General features: G+C 41.8%; 1 protein-coding gene across 1 annotated transcript; it reads left to right on the forward strand.

The window, feature by feature from the left end:
* Positions 1 to 14,494: 14,494 nt before the first annotated feature.
* CTSG (cathepsin G) lies at positions 14,495 to 17,204 on the forward strand. The gene is made up of 5 exons (XM_003260704.4): positions 14,495 to 14,586; positions 15,352 to 15,499; positions 15,952 to 16,087; positions 16,263 to 16,517; positions 16,953 to 17,204. Exons 1-5 carry the CDS (start codon positions 14,532 to 14,534, stop codon positions 17,124 to 17,126), a joined length of 768 nt encoding a protein of 255 aa, XP_003260752.1. The 5' UTR covers positions 14,495 to 14,531; the 3' UTR covers positions 17,127 to 17,204.
* The last annotated feature ends 225 nt before the right edge of the window (positions 17,205 to 17,429 follow it).

The following is a 17,429-nucleotide window of genomic DNA, read 5'->3' on the forward strand; positions in this document are numbered from 1 at the left end:
ACCCATTCTTCCTACCACCACTGGCACCCATGCACACCTACCAGGAGCCAGAGAACAGGCCTGCCCATCCTGCTGCCACCACCACTGCCATCAAACTTGCACATGCCACCCAAGGGCCTGAGGACTAGCCCACCCAGCCTACTACCACCACCACTAACACATGCACATGCTTCCTGGGAGACTGAGGGTTGGCCTGACACTGCTACTGCCATCACAAATGGCAAACAAACCACCCAGAGACCCAAGGACCCTCCTGCCTTGGGTCCATCACCAAGACTTGGCCCACTGCTGCCACTGCTGGCACCCAAGCAAGCCATCTGGAGGCTTAATAATTGACCTGAACAAATCCACTACCATCAATGCTCATGTACACTGCCCAGGGGCCCAAGGATCAGCATATCCAACCCACCACTGCCACCACTGGTGCCCAAAGACCAGCCCACCTAGTGTCCCCATTTGAGAAAAGTTTTACCATAGCCTCCACTAACAACTGCAGCCTAAGATACTGAGGAAATCACAGGCACCACTGATACTGATTATACCCAAAGAAATCACACAGAGACTACACTACTGCCTCTTCCCAGAATCAAAGCCAAAGTGCTTTACCCAGCCAACACTATAGATACACCTATAAGGAAAAAGTATTGTCCTATGAAAGCCAATCCATAAAATTGGAAAAAGTGACTGTTATACCAGATATGTAGATACCAATGTAAGAACACATGAAACATGAAAAAGCAAAGAAACATAACACCCCAAAGGAACACAATAATTATCCAGCAACAGATTCCAACAAAAAAGGCATCTATGAAATACCTGAAAAAGAATTAAAAATAATGATCTTTAAGAAGCTCAGTGAGGGGGTGGAGCCAAGATGGCCGAATAGGAACAGCTCCAGTCTACAGCTCCCAGAGCGAGCGATGCAGAAGACGGATGATTTCTGCATTTCCAACTGAGGTACCGGGTTCATCTCAACTGGGGAGTGTCAGACAGTGGGTGCAGGACAGTGGGTGCAGTGCACCAAGCGTGAGCCAAAGCAGGGCGAGGCATCACCTCACCTGGGGGGAGCAAGGGGTCAGGGAATTCCCTTTCCTAGTGAAAGAAAGGGGTGACAGACAGCACCTGGAAAATCGGGTCACTCCCACCCTAATACTGCGCTTTTCCAATGGCCTTAGCAAATGGCAAACCAGGAGATTATATCCCATGCATGGCTCAGAAGGTCTTACGCCCACAGATCCTGGCTCATTCGCTAGCACAGCAGTCTGAGATCAAACTGCAAGGCAGCAGCGAGGCTGGGGGAGGGACGCCCGCCATTGGCAAGGCTTGAGTAGGCTAACAAAGTGGCCAGGAAGCTCGATCTGGGTGGAGCCCACCGCAGCTCAAGGAGGTCTGCCTGCTTCTGTAGACTCCACCTCTGGGAGCAGGGCATAGCCAAACAACAGGCAGCAGAAACCTCTGCAGACTTAAATGTCCCTGTCTGACAGCTTTAAAGAGAGTAGTGCTTCTCTCAGCACACAGCTGGAGATCTGAGAATGGACAGATTGCCTCCTCAAGTGGGTCCCTGACCCCCGAGTAGCCTAACTGGGAGGCATCCCCCAGTAGAGGCAGACTGACACCTCACATGGCAGGGTACTCCTCTGAGACAAAACTTCCAGAGGAACAATCAGGCAGCAACATTTGCTGTTCACCAATATCCACTGTTCTGCAGCCTCTGCTGCTGATACCCAGGCAAAGAGGGTCTGGAGTGGACCCCCGGCAAACTCCCACAGACCTGCAGCTGAGGGTCCTGACTGTTAGAAGGAAAACTAACAAACAGAAAGGACATCCACACCAAAACCCCATCTGTACATCACCATCATCAAAGACCAAAGGTAGATAAAACCACAAAGATGGGGAAAAAACAGAGCAGAAAAACTGAAAATTCTAAAAATCGAGTGCCTCTCCTCCTCCAAAGGAATGCAGCTCCTCACCAACAACAGAACAAAGCTGGATGAAGAATGACTTTGACGAGTTGAAAGAAAAAGCCTTCAGATGATCAAACTACTCCGAGCTAAAGGAGGAAGTTCGAAACCATGGCAAAGAAGTTAAAAACCTTGAAAAAAGATTAGACAAATGGCTAACTAGAATAACCAATGCAGAGAAGTCCTTAAAGGACCTGATGGAGCTGAAAACCATGGCACAAGAACTACATGACAAATGCACAAGCCTCAGTAGCTGATTCGATCAACTGGAAGAAAGGGTATCCGTGATTGAAGATCAAATGAATGAAATGAAGCAAGAAGAGAAGTTAAGAGAAAAAAGAATAAAAAGAAACAAACAATGCCTCCAAGAAATATGGGACTATGTGAAAAGACCAAATCTACATCTGATTGGTGTACCTGAAAGTGACAGGGAGAATGGAACCAAGTTGGAAAACACTCTGCAGGATATTATCCAGGAGAACTTCCCCAATCTAGCAAGGCAAGCCAACATTCACATTCAGGAAATACAGAGAATGCCACAAAGATACTCCTCGAGAAGAGCAACGCCAAGACACATAATTGTCAGATTCACCACAGTTGAAATGAAGGAAAAAATGTTAAGGGCAGCCAGAGAGAAAGGTCGGGTTACCCACAAAGGGAAGCCCATCAGACTAACAGCTGATCTCTCAGCAGAAACTCTACAAGCCAGAAGAGAGTGGGGGCCGATATTCAACATTCTTAAAGAAAAGAATTTTCAACCCAGAATTTCATATCCAGCCAAACTAAGCTTCATAAGTGAAGGAGAAATAAAATACTTTACAGACAAGCAAATGCTGAGAGATTTTGTCACCACCAGGCCTGCCCTAAAACAGCTCCAGAAGGAAGCACTAAACATGGAAATGAACAACCGGTACCAACCACTGCGAAAACATGCCAAATTGGAAAGACCATCAAGGCTAGGAAGAAACTGCATCAACTAAAGAGCAAAATAACCAGCTAATATCATAATGATAGGATCAAATTCACACATAACAATATTAACCTTAAATGTAAATGGGCCAAATGCTCCAATTAAAAGACACAGACTGGCAAAGTGGATAAAGAGTCAAGACCCATCAGTATGCTGTATTCAGGAAACCCATCTCACGTGCAGAGACACAAATAAGCTCAAAATAAAGGGAGGGAGTAAGATCTACCAAGCAAATGGAAAACAAAAAAAAGGCAGGGGTTGCAATCCTAGTCTCTGATAGAACAGACTTTAAACCAACAAAGATCAGAAGAGACAAAGAAGGCCATTATATAATGGTAAAGGGATCAATTCAACAAGAAGAGCTAACTATCCTAAATACATATGCACCCAATACAGGAGCACCCAAATTCATAAAGCAAGTCCTTAGAGACCTACAAAGAGACTTAGACTCCCACACAATAATAATGGGAGATTTTAACACCCCACTGTCAACATTAGACAGATCAACAAGACAGAAAGTTAGCAAGGATATCCAGGAATTGAACTCAGCTCTGCACCAAGTGGACCTAATAGACATCTACAGAACTCGCCACCCCAAATCAACAGAATATACATTCTTTTCAGCACCATATCACACCTATTCCAAAATTGACCACATAGTTGGAAGTAAAGCACTCCTCAGCAAATGTAAAAGAACAGAAATTATAACAAGCTGTCTCTCAGACCACAGTGCAATCAAACTAGAACTCAGGATTAAGAAACTCACTCAAAACCACTCAACTACATGGAAACTGAACAACCTGCTCCTGAATGACTACTGGGTACATAACGAAATGAAGGCAGAAATAAAGATTTCCTTTAAAATCAACAAGAACAGAGACACAACATACCAGAATCACTCGGACACATTCAAAGCAGTGTGTACAGGGAAATTTACAGCACTAAATGCCCACAAGAGAAAGCAGGAACGATCTAAAATTGACACCCTAACATCACAATTAAAAGAACTAGAGAAGCAAGAGCAAACACATTCAAAAGCTAGCAGAAGGCAAGAAATAACTAAGACTGGAGCAGAACTGAAGGAAATAGCGACACAAAAAACCCTTCAAAAAATCAATGAATCCAGGAGCTGGTTTTTTGAAAAGATCAACAAAATTGATAGACCGCTAGCAAGACTAATAAAGAAGAAAAGAGAGAAGAATCAAATAGATGCAATAAAAAATGATAAAGGGGATATCGCCACTGATCCCACAGAAATACAACCTACCATCAAAGAATACTATAAACACCTCTATGCAAATAAACTAGAAAATCTAGAAGAAATGGATAAATTCCTCGACGCATACACTCTCCCAAGACTAAATCAGGAAGAGTTGAATCTCTGAATAGACCAATAACAGGCTCTGAAATTGAGGCAACAATTAATAGCTTACCAACCAAAAAAAGTCCAGGACTAGATGGAGTCAAAGTCGAATTCTACCAGAGGTACAAGGAGGAGCTGGTATCATTCCTTCTGAAACTATTCCAATCAATAGAAAAAGAGGGAATCCTCCCTAACTCATTTTATGAGGCCAGCATCATCCTGATACCAAAGCCTGGCAGAGACACACACAAAAAAACAGAATTTTAGACCAATATCCCTGATGAACATTGATGCAAAAATCCTCAATAAAATACTGGCAAACCGAATCCAGCAGCACATCAAAAAGCTTATCCACCATGATCAAGTGGGCTTCATCCCTGGGATGCAAGGCTGGTTCAACATATGCAAATCAATAAATGTAATCCAGCATATAAACAGAACCAACGATAAACCCACATGATTATCTCAATAGATGCAGAAAAGGCCTTTGACAAAATTCAACAGCCATTCATGCTAAAAACTCTCAGTAAATTAGGTACTGATGGGACGTGTCTCAAAATAATAAGAGCTATCTATGACAAACCCACAGCCAATATCATACTGAATGGGCAAAAACTGGAAGCATTCCCTTTGAAAACTGGCACAAGACAGGGATGCCCTCTCTCACCACTCCTATTCAACATAGTGTTGGAAGTTCTGGCCAGGTCAATCAGGCAGGAGAAGGAAATAAAGGATATTCAATTAGGAAAAGAGGAAGTCAAATTGTCCCTGTTTGCAGATGACATGATTGTATATCTAGAAAACCCCATCGTCTCAGCCCAAAATCTCCTTAAGCTGATTAGCAAATTCAGCAAAGTCTCAGCATATAAAATCAATGTACAAAAATCACAGGCATTCTTATACACCAATAACAGACAAACAGAGAGCCAAATCATGAGTGAACTCCCATTCACAATTGCTTCAAAGAGAATAAAATACCTAGGAATCCAATTTACAAGGGATGTGAAGGACCTCTTCAAGGAGAACTACAAACCACTGCTCAGTGAAATAAAAGAGGATACAAACAAATGGAAGAACATTCCATGCTCATGGGTTGGAAGAATCAATATCATGAAAATGGCCATATTGCCCAAGGTAATTTATAGATTCAATGCCATCCCCATCAAGCTACCAATGACTTTCTTCACAGAATTGGAAAAAACTACTTTAAAGTTCATATGGAACCAAAAAAGAGCCCACATCACCAAGTCAATCCTAAGCCAAAAGAACAAAGCTGGAGGCATCATGCTACCTGACTTCAAACCATACTACAAGGCTACAGTAACCAAAACAGTATGGTACTGGGACCAAAACAGAGAGATAGACCAATGGAACAGGACAGAGCCCTCAGAAATAATGCCACATATCTACAACTATCTGATCTTGGACAAACCTGACAAAAACAAGAAATGGGGAAAGGATTCCCTATTTCATAAATGGTGCTGGGAAAACTGGCTAGCCATATGTAGAAAGCTGAAATTGGATCCCTTCCTTACACCTTATACAAAAGTTAATTCAAGATGGATTAAAGACTTAAATATTAGACCTAAAACCATAAAACCCCTAGAAGAAAACATAGGCAATACCATTCAGGACATAGGCATGGGCGAGGACTTCATGTCTAAAACACCAAAAGCAATGGCAACAAAAGCCAAAGTTGACAAATGGAATCTAATTAAACTAAAGAGCTTCTGCACAGCAAAAGAAACTACCATCAGAGTGAACAGGCAACCTACAGAATGGGAGAAAATTTTTGCAACCTACTCATCTGACAAAGGGCTAATGTCCAGAATCTACAATGAACTCCAACAAATTTACAAGAAAAAAACGAACAACCCTATCAAAAAGTGGGCAAAGGATATGAATAGACACTTCTCAAAAGAAGACATTTATGCAGCCAAAAGACACATGAAAAAATGCTCATCATCACTGGCCATCAGAGAAATGCAAATCAAAACCACAATAAGATACCATCTCACACCAGTTACAATGGTGATCATTAAAAAGTCAGGAAACAACAGGTGCTGGAGAGGATGTGGAGAAATAGGAACACTTTTACACTGTTGGTGGGACTGTTAACTAGTTCAACCATTGTGGAAGTCAGTGTGGTGATTCCTCAGGGATCTCGAACTAGAAATACCATTTGACCCAGCCATTCCATTACTGGGTATATACCCAAAGGATTATAAAACATGCTGCTATAAAGACACATGCACACCTATGTTTATTGCAGCACTATTCACAATAGCAAAGACTTGGAACCAAGCCAAATGTCCAACAATGATAGACTGGATTAAGAAAATGTGGCACATATACACCATGGAATACTATGCAGCCATAAAAAATGATGAGTTCACGTCCTTTGTAGGGACCTGGATGAAGCTGGAAACCACCATTATCAGCAAACTATCACAAGGACAAAAAACCAAATACCGCATGTTCTCACTCATAGGTGGGAAATGAACAATGAGAACACATGGACACAGGAAGGGGAACATTACACACCGGGGCCTGTTGTGGGGTGGGAGGAGGGGGGAGGGATAGCATAGGGAGATATACCTAATGCTAAATGACAAGTTGATGGGTGCAGCACACCAACATGGCACATGTATATATATGTAACAAACCTGCACGTTGTGCAGATGTACCCTAAAACTTAGAGTATAATAATAAAAGATAAATAAATAAAAAAGAACAAAGCTGGAGGCATCACACTACTTGACTTCAAAATATACTACAAAGCTATAGTAACCAAATCAGCATGGCACTGGCACTTAAACATTTAAACTAATGGAACATAATAGAGAACCCAGAAATAAATCCATGTATTTACAGCCAACTGATTTTTGACAGAGTTGCCAAGAGCATACGTTGGGAAAATGTCACCCTCTTCAATGAATGATTCTGGCAAAACCGGCTATCCATATGCAGAAGAATGAAACTAGATCCCAATCTCTTTCCATATACAAAAACCAGCTCGAAATGTATTGAAACCTTAAATGTAAGACCCAAATATAAAACTACTAGAAAAAAAATAGGACTAATGCTTCAGGACTTCAATCTAGGCAAAGATTTTATGGTTAAGACCACAAAAGCACAGGCAACAAAAACAAACATAGACAAAACAGACTGTATTAAAATAAAAGCTCTGCACAGCAAAGGAAACAACAGAATAAAGAGACAACCTGTAAAATTGGAGAAAATACTTGCAAACTATTCATCCAACAAGGGACTAATATCCAGAATATACAAGGAACTCAAAAAAATCAACAGCAAAATAATAATAATAATCCTATGAAAAAGGGCAAAGGACAGGAATAGACATTTCTTAAAAGGAAATGGCCAACAGAGATATGAAAAAGTGTTCAACATCATTAATTACCAGGAAAATGCAAATAAAAACCACAGTGAGATATAATCTGATGTCAGTTATAATGCTATTATCAAAAAGACAAAATATAAGGAATGCTGGCGAGGATGCAGAGAAAAGGAAACTGTTATTCACTGTTGGTGGGAATATAAATTAGTACAGCAATTATGGAAAACAGTATGGAGGTTTCACCAAAAAGAAAATAGAGCTACCACATGATCTAGCGTTTCCACTACTGGGTATTTATCCAAATGAAAGATAATCAGTATATCAAAGGGATACCTGCACTTCCGTGTTTATGCAGCACTACCCACAATAGCAAAGATACGTAATCAACCTAAATGTGCACCAATGGATGAATTGATAAGGAAAAAATTTACATATATATATATATATATATATATATATATATATATGTACACACACACACACACACACACACACACACACGCATCACTTTTACCTCTTTCTCACATCTACCCAGGATCTCAGAGGCACTGCTCAATCTTAGAAGTAAGCCTTTCTGCCAGGATACAGGAAGGACCTTGAATCTTTTTTCAAATCTTTCTCTGCCATAGCCAGGGCTTGTGCATTGCCTGTTTCCCTCTAACTACTCTGATGAGAAGATTTTAAGCAACTCCCAGTGATTTTGCTACAGCAAATTATGTATTTCAGGACCCTCTGAGGGGTTCACTCTTTCCTTTGTCACCTTTTCTTTCCTACAAAAATGACAACACAGGCCAGTTCTTGGCAAGAAAGCATCTGGCTCCCTGAAGACAACTGTGGTTGGAAGACAATGACTCTGGCACAGCCCTCTCTCAGCACTGACACTTAATAAAGCAATCACAAGTTCATCAGTGGGAACTTCCCAAGGAGCTTCCAAAATGTCCTTTTAAGAGTGATTTTAAGGTAGCTCTGAGGGTCTGGAGTGACTCAGTACTATGCTTGTCTCCTACAAAGCAAAGAGGAACTAGATTGGTTACTGACTAGAGTAGCATCAGAGGAAAGGTGGGGGATTTGACCCAGCAACAACTGGCAACTGCCTTCTCAGAGGATTTGCATTGTCGGTGGCTTATGGGGCCCGGGGAGGAGGTGGAAAACACCCTACATTAATGTCCCAATATCCCAGAGGAGAAAAAAATTATAACTGACGGAAATGTAATAAAACAGTCAAAAGCAGATGTAACCAGCTATAGATATTGTGAAACATATTGGTCTTTTCGTTCAAATATTACAATTTTTATTAAAATAAAAAATAAATTAAAAGTATGTGCCCCACTCTACTCATATGTACTCCCCTCTCCATCTGAATGTTCTCTCTAATCCCCGTCCTCTGGCAATCAGATTTTTTTAAAAATATATTACAAAATACACACACAAGAGAAGTTCATAAAACAGAAATGGAGAGTTTAAAGTATAATTATAAAGTAAACACTACATTATATGTCGGGAAATTGGGTTTGTTCAACACTGCTGAAATCTGCCATATGTCTCTTCCTACTCAAAATGCCCTCTCTGCCCTCCAATTCCAGAATTAACTACTATTCTGACTTTGGTGATAAGTATTTCCTTGCTTTTCATTATATATTGACCCCATATATATATATATATATGTATTTCTATCCAATATAGTTTCATTTTGCCTAGTTTTGAACTTTATATAAATAAAATTAAAGTTGTCTTCTTGGGTTCTTTTAACATTATGCTTGTAAGATTCATTTGCATAGCTGCATGAAGGAAGAGTTTTATTTTTATGGCTATGCAATATTCCATTATATGAATATACTACAATTTGATTATTCATGCTGCTGTTGGTGGACCTTCCAAGTTTTTCCAGTTTGAGGCTATCATGAACATGCTGCTATGACCTTCTTGGACACGTATCTGGTAGAAATTTGCACCCGTTGTTTCTCTAGGGCATATACCTAGGATTGGGAAAAGAGTCAACATGGTAGCTGTAACTTGTATTGCACTTTTTTCTTTCTTCTTTCCTTGAGACAGGGTCTTGCCTTGTCACCCAGGCTGGAATGCAATGGCACAATCATGGCTCACTGCAGCCTCAACTCCCACTTCAGCCTTCCAAGTAGCTGGGACTACAGGCACATGCCATCACACACAGTCTCGAACTCTTGGGCTCAAGTGATCCCCTCACCTTGGCCTCCCAAAGTGCTGGGATTACAGGCATGAGCCACCATATGTGGCCTTCATTGTGCTTCAAATAGGTGCTTCTCTAATATCTAGTCAGAGTAACACTTTTCATGTTTATTGACCACTTCGATTTCCTGTTTTGAGATAAAACTGTTCAAGTCTTTTGGCTATTGTTTTATTAAGTTAATTGTCTTCTTCATTGCAAGTTTTGTTTTGTTTTGTTTTGTTTTGAGACAGTCTCACTTTGTTGCCCAGTGAGGCAATCTCGGCTTACAGCAACCTCGGCCTCCCCAGTTCCCCAAGTTATTCTCCTGCCTCAGCCTTCCGAGTAGCTGAGGTTACAAGTATGTGCCACCATCCTGGCTAATTTTTTTGTGTATATTCCTAGTAGAGACGGGTTTTCACCATGTTGGTCAGGCTGGTCTCCAACTCCTGACCTCAAGTGATCCGCCCGCCTCGGTCTCCCAAAGTGCTGGGGCATGGGTGAGCCACTGCACCTGGCCAGATTTCTATGAGTTCTTTATATAATTTGAATATAAGCCCTTTGTTGCTTATGTGTATTTCAAGCATGTTTGCCTACTCTATGAATGATCTTTTGTTTCTCTCAATTTAGATGTGTCAAATTCATCAGTCCTTTTCTTCATTATTGGTACTTTATATACAGTACTAAAATCTTTACGTATCATGAAGATATTCTTCTATTATATATTCAAATCATTATTCTTACTTGGATCCATAATCTACCTAGAATAGGTTTTTTGATATTTTGGGAGAAGAAGGTCAAGTTTTATTTTTCCACATAGAAAATATTCGTCTCTATAGGACACCATAAAGGCAATTTATTATCCCAGTACCATTTATTGGGGAGAAAAAAAGAAAATAGTCTTTTCCCTATTATGATGAAAGATACGACATCCATCATAAACCAATCCATCCATGTGTATGTCAGCGTCCACATGCGTGTGGAGTCCTTATTTCTGGTCCATTAGTCTATGTTTCTATGCCTCATCAATACCACACTATCTTCATTCCCATGGCTTTGTTTGCAAAAACAAGTCTTCCATCTTATTCTCATTCTTTAATGGTGTCCTGGCTATCATTAGCCATTTGTTTCCCAAATATACTTACAATCAGTTAAGTTCTATAAAATACCTCTCAGTGCAATGAATCTATATAGATAATTTTGGGAGAGCTGACATTTTTACAATATTTACTCTTCTTCCAATCTATGAACATGGAATCTCTCCATGTTTAGGTCTTCTTGAATGTCTCTTCATTCAGTTTTATAATTTTCACCAAAGAAGTCTTTTACATATTCTTTTAGATTTACATTTAGTTATTTGATCATTTCCATGCAATTCAAGTATTACTTTCTAAAAATTTCTTTCTAACAGTGTTGCAGTACATGTAGAAATATGATTAATTTTTTTAATTGATTTTTTCTAGCAAATCTGTAAAACTCTTATTAATTATGGTAATTTACCTGTAGATGATTTTGGATTGTCTACGTATACTATCACTTCCTCAAATCATTACAATTTTGTTTCCTCTTTTCCTGTCTTTATACCTTTCATTTCCATTTCCTACCTAACTGCACTGGCTAAAACCACTAGTGTACTGTTGAACAAAACTGATAATAATTTGTACTCAGGCATTATTGTAATGTTTTGCTCTCAAAAAAAGGTTTTAACACTTTTCCATTAGATATAATGATTGCTGTGGGAATTTTGTAACTTCTATCAGATTAAAGACATTTCTTTTTATTCCTAGTCTGCTAAGAATATTTTTTAAGTAAATAAGGGTAAATTTTAGGCCTTCATTGTTTCAATTAAATAATCACATGATGTTTCTTCTTTAATCAGTTCATATGATGTGTTACAGCAATTTTGCTTTTCAAATGAAAAGTCAACTATGTTTTCCTAGAATAAAACCAAATTACTTATGATACATTAATATCTATTTGCTTATTGATTGATTTGGTTTGCATCAATATTCAAAAGTTATATTGACCTACAATGTTTCATTTCTATATTGTCTCTATTGGGTTTGGCATGGAGGTTATGCTAGTCCCATAAAGGGAAGGGTAGCATCCGTCCTTCAGAAGAAACTATACAGCATTCTTTAAATATTTTCTACAGATTTCTCCTTAATGTGGTCATCAAAAACGAAAGTTGAAATTTTTTGGATTCAGCACATTCCCTTGGAACAACAGCAGCTTCCTAACTAGACTCTCAATAGTCCTTCAACTTGATCTGATAGTCACTTCAATGCTGGTAGTTCTTCGAGGTTTGTAAGGTTTTTAGATATCTTAAATAGCTTTGATTCCTTTTAATGAGGAGATTGCATGAAATTCTAGGTCACTATTAATGAAATTTCCTAATCAATCTTTATTACATGACTGAATGCATACATTTTACTCCTCTTCTTTCATAAGTGCAGGTTTTTCTTTATCCCTTTCTTCTACTTTTAAGTTAAACTAACATTGTTAAAACAAAACAAAATGTTGAAAATTTTTAATAAATTAAATTATGCCAAATGCTAAGGCACTAATAAAGGTGCTATACTATTCTCTCTTTGTTCCCTTCTTCTTCACGTTACTTTTCAGATGCATAAAGACATTTTATAGAGCCTGTACAAGAGAAGAGGTTAAGCTCCGTGCAGCTCTAAAAATAAGTGAAAAAATTATCTATTTATGTATAAGGAAAGGAACCCCAACTTTCATGAGATTTTCAAGAGGGCCTATTATACTCCATAAAGATTGGGAATTGTATCTCACACCAATCAGAATGGCTATTACTAAAAAGTCAAAAAATAACAGATGCTGGCAAAATTGAAGACAAAAGAGAACACTTATACACTGTTGGTGGGAGCAGTTCAACCATTGTGGAAAGCAGTATGGTGATCTTTCAAAGAGCTAAAAGCAGAACTACCATTTGACCCAGCAATCCCATCACTGGATATTTACCCAGAGGAATATAAATCATTCTACCATAAAGACACATGCACACAAATGTTCACTGCAGCACTATTCACAAAAGCAAAGACATGGAATCAAACTAACTGCCCATCAATAGACCAGAAAAAGAAAATGTGGTACATATACATTGTGGTGCATATACATATGCAGTCATAAAAAAGAATGGACTCATGACCTTTGCAGGGACATGGATGGAGCTGGAGGCTATTATCCTTAGCAAATTAACACATGAAACCAAATAGTACATGTTCTCAATTATAAGTGGAAGCTAAATGATAAGAACTGTGAACACAAAGAAGAAAACAACAGACAGTGGGGTAAGAGGAGGGAGAGGAGCAGAAAAGATAACTATTGAGTGCTGGGCTTAATATCTGGGTTATAAATATGTACAACAAACCCCCATAACATGTGTTTACCTATTAACAAACCTTCACATGTACCCCCAAACCTAAAATAAAAGTTAAAAATAAACACATAAGTAAAAGATTTTAAAAATAAAAGAAAAAAAGAGATTGGGAATTGTATTAGTCTTCAATTCTGCTGTTTCTGCAAAAATTATACTGGATTATAATGGTTTTCTGTGCATACACAGAATCTTCTAAATATTTTTAAGTGTTTTTAATAATCCAGTGTTACTCTGCAGTAATTTGCTGTTATTTTCTCCCATTGTTGAGTATGTGGCTCTAATTCTTTTATAGATAGCACAGCAATGAATGTACCTCCTTCTCAGAAGCTTTCGCTCCTGGGATTAGGTTGATGGGCCTCTAATGTCACCAATGAAATGGGATCTTAGATATTTTCCAGCTAGGATACGACAGCTCCCAATAAAACCAAATCACTAAGCCTTTTCTGCAAGCAAGGAGCCATCTGGAAAATAAAGACTTTAACCTTGGGTAGGAAGCGGGCAAGTAGAAGTCTTCGATTGTGTCATAATTTTCACTGAGGACTCAAGTGACCTAAGAAAGTAATTGTGATTGTCAGAGCCTTGTTCTTCCTTTTCTTTCTCCAGCCGCACGCTTCACCTACTCAGGAGAGTGCCTGCGCAATCTGACTTGACAACTTCTAGAAAGAAATTGGAGCAACAGGGGTCTCAGCAGGGTGGTCTTGGGCCAAACACTGAAAGCAGGCAGGCTTACCCTTTCCTCTTCTGCCCCCTTCAACTTTTTCCTGATGTTCTTACCCACATCCCTCACCACACCACACCCTTTCATTCATCCTTGTCCCAGACTTATTAAGTATATACAGATAAGCAATCCAGGGAACTTGCATTCATTAGGAGAAACCCAGAAATTCAAAAGCACTGATGCTGTAATCCCAGAGGAGTAGAAAACAGGAAGTGGGCAGCTGCCAGCTTTCTTGCTCTGCTGGAGTATTCTGGAATTTGATGGATTGAGGGTTCTGGACACAATGCCCCAAGCCCCTTCGTTGTTGTGCTGGGTTCCTATTTCTGCTCTCGGCACTGACTTAGCAGCTGCACAAGAGCTCACTATGTTGGCTTGGATTACACCGTCTCGCCCAGATCTCCGGCAGTTTGTGGGCAAACCTCCTGAGCAGCCTTGGGTGATGAAACCTTTCATGGTAGCAGGAGAATGGGACTGTGAATTCTCAATCCCCTGTACCCACCCCTTCCTTCCTCTCTCACGGCCTTAAAATCTAGGAGGAGGAAGCACAGCAGCAACTGACTGGGCAGCCTTTCAGGAAAGATGCAGCCACTCCTGCTTCTGCTGGCCTTTCTCCTACCCACTGGGGCTGAGGCAGGTGAGTGACCATCCCCACCCTCAGAGGCCTGACCTCATCCCATAGATTCTTGAGCCAAATTGCCTTGGTATATCCTAATTCTGTACTGTTGAGCAAGTTATTTGAATTTGTATTTCCTCAGTTTCCTCATCTACAAAATGAGAATAATATTAATACCTACCTTGTAGAGTTGCCATGAGAGTTAAATAAGTTAGGGTATTTAAATGTCTTGGAATTGCCCACACACTGTAAGTGCTATAAAAACATGCTTTGTATAAATAATTTGGCAGCATGTGTCAGAGCCTACCTAGGAGGTAAGAATACAGCAATAACAGTACCATCAGCTCATGTCTAGATTTTTAAACGCCAGTCCCACGTGGTCTTGAATTGGACTCAGAGGGCTCTGGGAAGCTCCATGAGGATGAAAGTATAAGGGAACTTCAGGAACAATCCTGTACTTACAGCAAAGCATTCTCCTCAATACCTGAGACTGAAGCTGGCCTTGCCTGGAACAATGGTTGTTCTCCCTCTTTTGGAGGGGAGGAGGGAGCTGAGGCCTAGGATGGGGAAAAGGGCTCCTTTCAAGACAGCAGTGTTTCCTGTAGAACCCTGGAGCCCGCTCCCAATCTGCTGCCCCATAGACTCCAACCCTCAGCACCATCTCCTCCCTCTCCTGCACCCTCTCTCCTGCCATCCCCATCTTCCAGACTTTCTGGAGCCACCAATCTGGTACCCACACTGCAGGTTCAGCAAGCATAGAACTAAGTGCCAAATGCTTCCTTCCAGGGGAGATCATCGGAGGCCAGGAGACCAGGCCCCACTCCCGCCCCTACATGGCATATCTTCAGATCCAGACTCCAGCAGGTCAGAGAAGTTGTGGAGGGTTCCTGGTGCGAGAAGACTTTGTGCTGACAGCAGCTCACTGCTGGGGAAGGTGAGGAGCTAAGGAGCTTCCTGGGCAGCCAGGAGCACAGCCCTGGGGAGCTCATCGGAGGAGGAGCCATCTGAAAGAAGGGTTATAGCAATGAAAGGGTGAAAGAGAGACCAAGTGAGTCTTTGCGGGAGGGGATAGGCCAGTGTAAATGAGGAGGAAAGGAGGGTAAGATAAAAAAGAGCAACAGGAAGAGATGGAAGACACATATTGGGGCTCAAAATATAAACTCAGGCTATTTATCAATTTAATCTGGGGGAGCAAACCTGAAAGCAACTACCACCCTATCATCCCTAGCTCAGAGCTGCTGAGAGAGGATACAGCTGAGTCCCAGGGCCCTCCCATCCCCTCGATTCTGGTTAGCTGCAGTCTTGCCCTCCCCGTGCTGTCCGCCTACCCTGCAGAGCTGGTGGACAATAGCTCCTGCAGCCCAGACCTATCTCTTGCTTTTGCAGCCGTATAATTGTCACCCTGGGAGCCCACAATATCCAGAGACCGGAAAACACCCAGCAACACATCACTGTGCGCAGAGCCATCCGCCATCCTCGATATAATCAGCAGACCATCCAGAATGACATCATGTTATTGCAGGTACCACCTACCTGGCCCTCTGGCTCCTTCCTAGTGTGTCCGGGGACAATGGAGGAGGAAGTGAGGGCAAGGCTCCGGGGTGGCGGGGAGGGCATGGGATGTGTACTGCACCAGCGACCCCCGAGCCTTGTCTGGAGGCCCCAGCTGAGCGGGAACGCCTACATTCTTCCTCCAGCTGAGCCGAAGAGTCAGACGGAATCGAAACGTGAGCCCAGTGGCTCTGCCTAGAACCCAGGAGAGACTGAGACCCGGGACGCGGTGCACTGTGGCCGGCTGGGGCTTGGTCAGCAGGACGAGGGGAACAGACAGACTCCGAGAGGTGCAGCTGAGAGTGCAGAGGGATAATCAGTGCCGCCGCATCTTCGATTCCTACGACGGCCGAAGGCAGATTTGTGTGGGGGACCCGCGGGAACGGAAGGCTGCCTTCAGGGTAAGGCATGGGCATTGGCCAACACACCCCGGGAGACAGGGGCCCGTGCAGAGCCAGGGCAGGGCGAACAGATTCCATCCCCACAGCCCCAGCCTGGCGGCCAGACCACAGTGGGCTGGGGATTGTTTTCCCCATCAACCTGGTCTCTGGGGAAATAGGAGGAAGACCCACAACACATACATAGGCAACATTCTCCTGGAGAAGGGGGAGGTACCTTGACTCGGATTGGGCTGGAGACAGTAACTCAGGCAGAGCTGAAGTCCAGCGACCGAAAAGATCCAGAGGCTTGGCTCCTGCACCCCACCGATCTTCCATCTCAAACACACCCAGTAATTGAAGGAGCCCACCCATCCCTGCCTTCTCTGACAGCCCGGAGCTCAGGGCAGCAGGAGCAGGGAGGCCTGTCTCAGTCTCCCTTCCCCTCTCTACCTACAGGGAGACTCCGGAGGCCCCCTGCTGTGTAACAATATGGCCCACGGCATCGTCTCCTATGGAAAGGTGTCAGGGGTTCCTCCAGAAGTCTTCACCAGGGTCTCAAGTTTCCTGCCCTGGATAAGGAGAACGATGAGAAGCTTCAAACAGCTGGATCAGATGGAGACTCCCCTGTGACTGACTCTTCTTCTCGGGGACACAGGCCAGCTCCACAGGGTTGCCAGAGCCTTAATAAACGTCCACAGAGTATAAATAGCCAATTCCTCATTTGTTCATTAAACGTCATTCAGTACTTTGTTTGGATTGCTACAACAAAATAGCACAAATTGGGTGGCTTATAAATAACAAATTTATTTCTCACAGGTCTAGAGGCTAAGAAGTCTAAGATCAAGTCACTAGCAGATTCAGTGTCTAATAAGGGCCCATTTTCTGGTTCACAGACAACCATCCTCTCCCTGTGTCCACATATGGTAAAAGGGG

Source organism: Nomascus leucogenys, chromosome 22a (genome assembly GCF_006542625.1).
Source record: "Nomascus leucogenys isolate Asia chromosome 22a, Asia_NLE_v1, whole genome shotgun sequence".
Taxonomy (NCBI): domain Eukaryota; kingdom Metazoa; phylum Chordata; class Mammalia; order Primates; family Hylobatidae; genus Nomascus; species Nomascus leucogenys.

Excerpts from the sequence above, each read along its gene's own strand:
- CTSG (XM_003260704.4), top strand. The coding sequence starts at position 14,532 with ATGCAGCCACTCCTGCTTCTGCTGGCCTTTCTCCTACCCACTGGGGCT. Across the intron at positions 16,088-16,262 it reads ATGACATCATGTTATTGCAG|CTGAGCCGAAGAGTCAGACG; the intron begins GTACCACCTACC and ends TTCTTCCTCCAG. Across the intron at positions 16,518-16,952 it reads AACGGAAGGCTGCCTTCAGG|GGAGACTCCGGAGGCCCCCT; the intron begins GTAAGGCATGGG and ends CTCTACCTACAG.